Genomic DNA, 10,791 nt, shown 5'->3' with positions numbered 1-10,791 from the left:
ACAAGTATTCCGGGTTTCCTTTAATTGCATTTAATTTATTTCCCGCGCTTAAGATAGAAACATCCATTAATTAATTATTGTATGCTATGGACTTAATTAATTAACATATTTTAATTTCCAAGAGTGGACTTAGCAAGAAACTCTTATTTATTATTCATAGAGTAATTAAACTCTAACTAGCTAGGTTCCGAATAATAAAACCTTGTTTCGAGCTCCTCTTGTGGATGTTATCAAACGAGACTCTCCTCGCGCACGATTCAACGTAATATCAATCCTAGCACCGCTAGATAATGATCACCACTACCCAATATACCTGGATCGTTGGGTGACGAAAAACCCGCACCTTTGGTAAGTCAAAGTAGTAGATACTCAATATCGTATGCTCAATGCTAACGTACATTGATTAAGAAATTAATTATCAAAACCTCGTCTTTCATTAGATAGCATAAAGACTCGTCTTGCTGTTAGATCCATTCAGTGCTATACCACACCAACGTCATCTTATTTCAATAAGGCTTAGAAATAATCGGACTGACATTGCAACCTTTCGCGATAGGTAGTCTAGGGCTATCTAGGTTGTGAAATTCTTATTTTTCTTTGTTTAGAACTGACCGTGTTACCTTAAATTGGACGACGCCCACAACCGGTCTACTAAAACAAAGACTTAGACTTTGTTACGTTTGCTTATACATTTAAATATGCAATAAACAACCATTAAATGTAAAACATAACAACATTATGACAAAAATAATCTGTTGCATTTATTAAAAAATAACAATTAGAGTTTTACAGTATTCAATCACTCGGAAAGTGATTTCTAGTATACAAAACTCTAACAAGTTGCTCGACATTATATCTCAAAAAGTAGACACTATTCTTCTGTAGTTAAATTGAAATGATACCCTTGGCTTATATCTCTTGACTTTCTATATATGTTTCAAATTGATTCGGTTAAAAGAGAGAAAAATTTTGGCCTTGTAAAATGCAAAATTAAATCGAAATAAAGATGAATGTCACGTGAGCCCAACCAACCTCTCTTTATAAATGAGTAGTACTTATATATTTTATTTTTCCTTTTCAGTCTCGGGAGAAGTAGCAAAATTGCACACTAATTATGCAAATGCGGATGATTTAATCCATCACTTTTTATAACGAATTAGGCGTGTATTTTTTTTTTTGAATTATGCGTGTGGTTTTTTTTTTTTTAGGTACGAAATTATGCGTGTGGGTTGGTTTGTTACCGATGAATTACAAAATTTTACAATATTTTAGAAATTACACAAAACAAAATTACTATCTACAAACTAGTGCTCAACCTTTTCACTGATTTAGGGTACGGGAGCATGAGATTTGATCGAATTTCAATTTAAATTTACTTATAATAATAATTTTTTTAATTATAATTATTAGTATTATTATGTGATAGTTAATTTAACTGATGCTTTCATATCTATAGTCTAAATTGTCAAGCTTATAGTACTAAACAACGCTTATAAATATTTGTTTTAGTTATTCCTATAATTAATGAACCAAATCTGGTTTAATGATCTGAATTATGAATTAATCAAACCCTAAATAGCATCTTTTGAGACTCTAATTACGAGGCACGTTTTCAAAGTTCAAACTTTATTGTTTGTTTGAGTTCCCTTTGTGTCTTGTTCGTTGTCTCTATCCTAATCCATGTCTTAATGGAAATTATAATCATGATTAGTTTTTTTAGGGAAATCATGATTAGTTAATCGCTCAATTATTCTAATTTTAGATCTGGATTTTGGGCCGTTTGATTCCAACACAAAAGGGCAAGAACTAAGATTTATGATTTTGAAAATGATAAAACATGATGTGATTATGAGTCACAACAAACATATGGTGATTTATTGTCTATTTCATATTTATTGTAAGAATATCTAGCTGTATACATAATTCATGTATAGTCATTAGTCCAGACAAGAATCACACACTAAAATATTGTAAGGTTCATGAACAAAAAAAGAGAATCTATTGGCCCTTTCTTTTCCTACCATATAAATCGCCTTTTGAGAATGTTGTAAAGTTAAATCAGGTAAAAGTGGTCGTATATTTTTCTTTTTCTTTTTAATACTTAGTATTTTGGATGAAAGGGTATTTCTTATATTGTACTCATAGCTAAATGGAATATATTTTACAAAGGATATGTAGTGGAATATGACTTGAGATTCATAATGTGGAAATTTATATATTCTGTTTAAAAATTTATGATAATAAATAAAAAACATTCAGATATTTGATCGACTCTGTCAAATGGGTCTACCAAAACTTTTCGTAGTAGTGGAAAATATTCAAATATTATAAATATGTAATGATCATAAGATAATAAAAATTTATGAGTAAAATTTGCTTGTATACATAAGGGCATCGTTAACGCAAGGGGCCGGGCCGCAAATCGCGAGTCCCTGCCCGAGACGCGCGTTGGAGGCGACAGAGTTTCTGCCCAGGCCGGTCCCGGGGCCGCAGTTGCGGCCTGGGGACGGTCCCGAGGTCTGGCCTGGCGGGCGATGGAGCTTCCGGTTGGAGGGGGTTCGGGCCGCTACTGTTCACCAATTTCTGAATTTTTACAGTTCGGAAGAGGAAGAAGAGGGAGGGGGAGAGGAAGAAGAGGGAGGGAGAGGGAGAGGGGCGACATCAATTTTCTAATTTTAAATTTTTTTTGCATTCCTTTGCATTTTTTTTATATTATAATTTTTAGTTTTTTAGTTTATAATTTATTATTTTTGAATTAAGAATGAATTTCTCGTGTTATAATTGTTTAACGTTTTCAATTTTTACACGTAAAATAGGTCGAAGTTGTGAATAGTGTCATTTATTAGTTGCGGCCCGGGTTGTGGCCTGGAGGGTTAGAGCAGTTGGGGCCTGGGCCGCAACTGTAGAGGAATGATGACGTGGAGGGGACTTGGGGCCTGAAACCGGGCCGGGGTTAATGATGCTCTAATAATCTCAATATAATATGGACAAGTGAAGACAAATTACAATATTCAAGTCCATGTGCCTAGCTTGGTATAGCAAAAAAATTAAAATAGGTTGATTACACTTTTACAATTTGGAGAAACTTGTAGCAGAGCATCTCATCGGTCAAAACCGTGAGACAAGTCAAGATTCGGATTTAAACACCTTCACACAAACTTAAATATGTCATTGGCATAGTTAAATTTGATTCATGTTTATGAATCTAAATCTTGATCATTTGCATCTTAATCACAGTTCGTGAACTCCGAAAACCTAGAAGAAATTTAATTTTTGGAGGAATATTATGAAGAAATAAAAATAATACTACTAGTCTATAAAATGGAGTATTTACTTGTGTATGTCAGTATTCATATGGAAAACACATTTGCCACGTTGTTTCTTCACGGGCTCAAAATCCGCCTTTCAAAAATGTCATCATTCAGATCACGAGACTCTTCTAGTGATTCATTTTACCAAAATAAAACCATATACATATATCGATTATATAAATAAATTTATGTTTGAACATGCACTCCCCTTTTATCTTTTCAACAGAATGTCCATAGTGAAACAACAGTGTTCATAACGAAAACCTGTGTTGAGTGTGTGTGTGTGTGTGTGTGTGTGTGTGTGTGAGAGAGAGAGAGAGAGAAGGCACGTTTCAAATCTCGTTAGAAAGCCAGGATAAGAGAGAGTGAAAGAATTTTGAAACTTACAAGGCAGTGCTAATGTCTAACCAATTCAGTGAAACTTTACATCACAAACACAATCAATATCTACGTGAACATAGATTCAAACTCATCAAACCCAAAGGGTATTTAAAGACAAAATATAACACAGTTTTGAGTTTGAGGGATTGTCAAACTGGCTTTGCGCCTCCATTTTCTTGAGGGTTCGTTGGCGTTGAAGCTCCATTCCTCCTAGTAGTGGAAGATCCGGTGATGGTCCTGCCCATGAACTTTCCAGCTTTCGACAGACCGCTGCCAACAGCTCCAAAACCACTCCCGACAAAGCTCGCACCAGCCCCTATGCCGCTTCCCACAAGCCCTGCTCCACCAGTAATACCAGAACCAACTAGTGAGGCTGCACCATCGAGGGCATCCATAGTGCTCCCTATCACTCCAGCTTCTTTCAGTTTCTTCCTCTCTTCTAAGATCCTCTTCTCTACTTCCAGGGCGGCGATCTGCTCTTCCTTGGTAAATTCATGATAGAACACCTGAAATCAAGAAACCCAAACGAATGAGTCCAAAGTATTAAAAGCATGACACCCAAACCCCCACCCTGAAAAAAAAAACAGAATGAAAAGACAGTGTTGAGATCACAAAGAGGATCTTATATGACTATAATAGCATATACTTGAGTAAATACCTGAACAGTTATGGTTCCTCTGTCCTTCTTGTCCTTAATTTTAAGCATATCAAGCGATGGGTACAGCCTCAGTTTCAGTTCCTTTGGGGTTTCAGCTTCCAGATCGATCAGAGGCATCTTTGCAATGCCCAATCGCTTGTCTTGCCCAATGTCTTGATCAAACACCTATTTTTAGAAGAAATTGTTTTAAGTTTTGACATTTAGTGAATATAATTAAAAACTAAAACCATCATAGGGATGAGAAAGATGCTCAGTGTTTGGAAACTCATAAGCACGCTTCATAAAGTGATATGGAGGGAAACTTGAAAAGTATAAAGTAGAGAGATTGAAAACCTCAAGAATGAGTGACTGTGTCTCCTTATCTTCTGCAATTAAATCGAATGTTTGATTCCAAGTAGGATTCAAGTTGTTATTAACAACCTTCGTCTTAACTTTAAAGAGAGGACGAATGTGTACTGTAACATAGGGATCAGATTTTCCAATCAGTTCCATGTTTTTCAGATCATTTGCCTTTACAATAGTAACTTTGAGCAGTCCCACTGGTTTAAGCTCCAATTCACTGCAAAGTATCAGAAGACACTAAATGTATGCCACTCAAGAACACATCTATATGTTCACATGGTTGTAATTACAGAAATTAAGTTGAGCATAGCATAACTGCCTCACGTTATTCTCTAAATTACCAAATTACCAATCACCACATTGACACACATTAGTGTTGGTAGAACATTAATTCTTGTAGAAAGCAGAACCACTTGGCAATTTAAACATCAACTTTTCTCTAACACCCTTATTGACAGGAAAAAATATCTAACAAATTAACTATTTAAAATCAGGTACAGGGAATCATATTCGGAAAGTTGCTGAACTATCTAATAAAAAGGTTAGACTATGTACGGAACATAAGAACCTAATAAAAGGATAAGTCCAAAAGGCAAAGAGAATAGGTAGGTATTGGAATTACCTTGTATCCACAGGAATTCCACCTATAGGGACAACTATCCTGTGAGGCCATTGTAGCATATCCATAACAATAGTATTAACAGTGTCCTTGTACAAATAAAAAATAGCTAGTCAGTCCGAATAATATAAGCTAGATTACTTGACTAAGATCTTCAAAGTATCATATTAAAACTTACATCAATCATATCAGAAAGCCCCGGAATAGCTGTTAAACTTCCACCCACAGCCTTAAGAGTATAATCAATTCGTGGTTTTGGCTGGATGACATGGAAAAACACAAATGACTTACACATTGATAATTACTCTAGAAAGTTTGATGTGTGCTTTATATACCTCCGCAAGAAGCGCTACAACTACTGCAGATATGCAAGGAATTTCATCAGTTAGTTGGAAGATAGCACGAACCACCGTAAAAACTTTGAGATCCTTCAACTGCAAAAAGAAACATAATGGCAGATATTCCTTTTCAGTACAGAATACTACTATAGATATGGCAACAGTGAAAGGGGGTGAAATATTTTGTGCGCCAACCTGAATAGGAATAGAGGCAACAAGTGCAGCCTCAACAGCTAAAATAATGCTAGGATCGCCTCCCCAGCGTAAGTCAATATCCATTGTGATTTGACCTTCTTTAAGACTCTGAACTCGAATCCCTACAAGGCTTGAACTATGCACAATGAGGTTGGATCTTACACATGCAAATTCATAGTAAGAAGCCTGAATCGATATAAACAGCAAACAATCCAAACCATTATCATCAAGCCCAACCAATAATCAATATCTGGAAAAAGGTATTCAGGGAAAATTTTAGAATTTCAGTATATGGTAGAGTGCTTATGGCATATTTTTAAGTTCGTATGAATTTAACTTTTCATCTAAGTGAGGACCATAAAATTAGCAGATGTGTTATATATGTCTATATATATAAGCAGTTATATAAGTTTCAGCTTAGTATAGGTTATAACTTATAACATAAGAAGCATCCACAGAAAAAAAAAAAAGGAATCTCGAAGACTCCCCAAGTAAGAGGTGCTTATAAAGTTCATCATGGTACACCTTTATCATCACACTAAGTACACTAACAGAAATTATTGCATAAAATGATACTGATAGCAATGCTCAGCAGCAATGTATGTAATGAAGCCAAATGAGAAGATAGGATATTTTATCAAAGCACTAGTGAAAAATTGGCCAACATAAGTTTCAGAAAGTACCATAACTGCAAACACTTTGAATGATGCCATAACAAGAATGCAAAAACTAAGTTGACAACATGCACTAATAAATAAGATGCTAATTTTGCAACCTTCAATCTTGGGAGCCACAGTTCCAAGGGAGAGTTTGCTAAATTTCAAAGAAGTGATCCCAGGAGGACGATATTCTTCCAATAATGGTTCCACAGATTCTTTTATGACAGCCTCTGCTGCCTGAGATAGCAAACATTGAACATTTTAGCAATTTAGCAGCAACTTGACTCTAACTGGAAGCATAGAATCAGAAAACGTAAATAGTCAACCTTCATTAATCAACTCAAATATCACCGTATGGATAGTAAAACATAAAAACATGTGAACCCTAACAAACTGTTGATTAAAGAATCACAAAAAGTATAACAACTCAAACCAATAAATAGACAGTTCCAATGTTCAATAAAAATTCCATGAATGTCCTTGTCAATTCAATATTTGTACATGACCACCAGTGTACTGAACTCATCGTGCTGCAGTCTTTCCTTCTCTGGATATGTAATTTATAAGGCGTTTCTGAATGAGGGTTAAATGACTATCATTCATCATTGAAGAAACTACAGGGAAGGTGCATATAACTATCATGTGTAATTCATGAATTTTAGCATGTCTTTATGCAAGGAAGAATTACTAATGTCCTTGACAATGTAAATTATTAGCATCTCTTGAACTACTATATAGCATGGAGATGAGGTTTTTATACTACTTAATCAAAACCAGTTCAAAATACGAACAAATATACAGATATGAGGTGCCCCGGACATGTTATAAAGAGAAGCTTCCCAATTTGACAGGATTCAAGGTCAGTACTTCCGATTTCAGGTAAACAGTGATATATTTAAAGCTTCTTCTTGTCATACTTAGAAGCAGGATGAGGCAGGTTAACAATAAGTAACATCAAATGAATTGCACGAGTCAAAAGCCAAAAACTGAAAGAGAAGAAGAAGCTTACATCTGCTACAAATGGCCACAATTTATTTAGCTGTTTGTTTAGCCATTTTACCTGAAAGAAGTAAGCGGAGCAACAATAAGTTAACAGCCATGACTTATAGGCATGAAGGAGAAGAAACAAACCATGTGTTCACATAAGCTTGTATTATAAACAGAAAATTGTAAACCTACATTGAGGAGAAAAGTAAAATTCTTCAAGACAATCCTACAATTTGATTATTGCAAAAGAATTGCATAGTCCTAAAGCTCTCGTAGTACAAAAGGATATAGGTCTATCGAACAATGCACCTCATTGTTCACAACATTTTTGTCCCTTACTTAGTTCGTAATTTAATTCTAAATTGGACCACACACCTCCAAAAGGGCTGCTACAGGCCAAAAGTTTAACTGAGGCTGGCTTCTTAGCCTCAGAAAAAAATTGAGCAGTGAAGCAAGATAAGGGGTCATGCCACTCTAAAACTCATACTTTCTTTTCTAAACACTTTTGCTGAGTATATGTCTACAGAGAAGTTCTTACCATCCTGAAACAATAGATTATTTTATCAGATGACCTAGCTTTTGTAAATAGGACATGGGTTGTAGAGGTCTGTTCGGTTCTCTATTAGCTATTACTGAGTGGTGTGTGCATGTGTGTTGGGGGATGGTGGGAGGGGTGAGAGTGTTTTCCAACTAATAGCTTTCAATTGTTTTACCAGTCCAAGGAACACATCCACCAAAACAAAGCATACTCAATAGATTAATGCTACAATGCACCCGTAGAACAATCTCCAGCAATTCAGGTGCAGGAGTTGAAGCCAGTAGTTATCACAAAGGAACATAGAAACTAACCGAAAATGAAAGATTAGCTACAAGCATACAGTTCTAACAACACAATAATGAAAGGGCATCAACACAGACATCAATCAATTAATATCACCAATCGATATCTAAACCTAACACATTCTTCCAGAACTTGAATCCAACTAAACGAAAATAACCTAACCTGCTCATAAACAGGAAACGATATCCACTCTGGGCAGTTCTCTCCACATATTTTCTTCATATCATCCCTGTTAAGTGAGCTTAGCAACTTGATATCCACTGCCTGTTGACCATAGAAGAACAAAATTTCAAATTCCTCATAAATCTCAACGAATTCTCACATCATCAAGCTAACCGACAGCAATGGAAAGAAACCCCAAGGCACGAAGGCCGAATTTCCAGCAAGATCATACAAAATCAAATCCAACCAGCTGAAACAACAACCTAAACCGATACAATCCAAGTCCGCATAATTTCAACATCAATTCCGCTCGAGGTTTTCAACTAACACACACAATTAAAATGAAATATAAGAAAAGAGTAAATAAAATAAACCTTAGCAACACGCTTCCTGCTCCGATGCTCCATCATGTATTTCCAGCCCGCCATCAGCGCGATCCCAAACACCATCCCCATCACCATTCCCGATACCAGCCCCATCTTCTTCGCACTTCTTTCACCGAGAAATTGCCTGATTCCTCCCCCCCAAAAAAACGAAAAGGATGTGGAATTTTACGTTACAGGTAGTCGACCGACTACTTCAACGATAGCAACTAATGTTTACTGTTTTACTGTTTTACTGTTACTACTCTCAATATATGTAAAATCCAGTAAATCCTCAATTATTTCATGCAGTCGTTATCGAAAAAGTGTGATTTGCGAAATGGGTAACATCTACAAGATAGGAATTTCTTGTTGAGCAGAGCAAGCAGAGAGCGCTGTGCTGTGTTGTGGGGAAACGTTAATTTTATTTAGCCTTTTTTTTGAAAAAATTTAAGAAAAGCGATAATATCTGAGGGCGTGTTGATTGTTTGCAAGAGCCAGTCTTCCAAGTCAATTCTCTCCCTAGTCTTTCCCCTTTTGGTTTATTTATGAAATTAATTATTCAATATTTTGTTATTTATGAAATTAATCATTCAGTATTTTGTTATACATTTCTTTGATGTAAAGTTTTAAATTGGACTGGGCTCTAGTCCGACCATCAATGACATAAAGCGGACTAGATTGAGTCCAAATTTATAACAAAAAATTCAATCTCAATAAAGTCTAATCTAACTCATTTCAGTCATGAGTTAAGTTGAATCGGAATTGCTAAATATTGTAGATAGACATAGGTATGTAAGTGGTTGAAAACATAATTAACCATCTAAGAAAAATTGTAATGTTAAAGTTATTCTTGGCGAATCCTTGTTCTTTAAGAGCAAACTAAAGTTGGGTATGAATGTATGATTAAAAAATTGGAGTTAACAAAATCTCCAATAATGCTATTTTTAGTGAATTTGTGTATGCATAATTAACCGAAAGTATATCCTAATTCCTTCAAATTATATACCCAAAAGTAACTTTGCCTGCTTGACTAGTATGTGAAAAAATAAAATATAGGAAGAACTTAATTATTAAGCGAGGATTGTAGGCCATGTTCATGGGCATGGAAGTCATGTTATTTATCACGAATGTTAAATGGCCTCCATTGTCATAAAAAATATCTATAAAAATAATAGAAAAATTATCAAACAATTCAATCACTTTCTAGCATAATTCTTGTCCACGCACTGATCCTCACACACTAGCAAACACACACATACATGATCTCATAAAACAACCACAATTTATCACACACGTACATATTGATATTGCTAATATGCCAACTTCATTGTTAGAAATTGTTTTCATTTGACAATTTCATTTTAAGATAGCTAAATACTTTCTTGGTCACAACTCTCAAGGTAGTTGGGGCATTTCTTTTAACCATGTGATTTGAGAAATTGGTGTGTTAAAGATTAAAGTGGGGATAATAAAGTAAAAGAGATAAATAGATGATAAAAGTATGAGATGGGATAAAGTTTTATCACAAAAGAAAGTGACTCAACTATCTTAGGATAATCTAAAAAAAATAACTCAACTACTTTAGAACGAAGGGAATACAAACATATACAACACTATCAATTAAAATATTACAATGCGCATCTAAGACCATTAAGAGTTTTGTGGTATCTCCGTTTTTCGATAAGTAGGAAAAATTAAACCCAAAACTGCTCAATAATGAGAGTTGTGATATCTTAATTGTCCCAAGTAAGATGATATTCAATACTAAGTATTATAAAAAGTTATTCACTCCCTTAAAAAGATAGTATAATAAGGGAATGCAATTCATATTTATATAGATGAGACAAGATCATTATAGAGTATTTTAGCATACCTCCACATGTGTACTCCGCAATAAATATCAGACTTCGACTTGTGAAGTAGATAAGTGATA

General features: G+C 35.0%; 1 protein-coding gene across 1 annotated transcript; it reads right to left on the bottom strand.

Moving 5' to 3' along the window:
• Positions 1 to 3,641: 3,641 nt before the first annotated feature.
• Positions 3,642 to 9,307, bottom strand: LOC121784810 (calcium-dependent lipid-binding protein-like). The gene is made up of 11 exons (XM_042183052.1): positions 8,868 to 9,307; positions 8,494 to 8,595; positions 7,513 to 7,563; positions 6,620 to 6,740; positions 5,845 to 5,966; positions 5,647 to 5,745; positions 5,490 to 5,570; positions 5,315 to 5,400; positions 4,684 to 4,909; positions 4,351 to 4,515; positions 3,642 to 4,198 (listed from the first exon to the last, which is right to left on the bottom strand). The coding sequence occupies exons 1-11, from the start codon at positions 8,970 to 8,972 to the stop codon at positions 3,842 to 3,844; spliced, it is 1,515 nt and encodes a 504-aa protein (XP_042038986.1). The 5' UTR covers positions 8,973 to 9,307; the 3' UTR covers positions 3,642 to 3,841.
• Positions 9,308 to 10,791: the final 1,484 nt, after the last annotated feature.

Source organism: Salvia splendens, chromosome 2 (assembly GCF_004379255.2).
Source record: "Salvia splendens isolate huo1 chromosome 2, SspV2, whole genome shotgun sequence".
Taxonomy (NCBI): Eukaryota; Viridiplantae; Streptophyta; class Magnoliopsida; order Lamiales; family Lamiaceae; genus Salvia; species Salvia splendens.
Note: the sequence above shows the minus strand (reverse complement) of the source record. Positions and strands in the feature narration are given on the sequence as shown.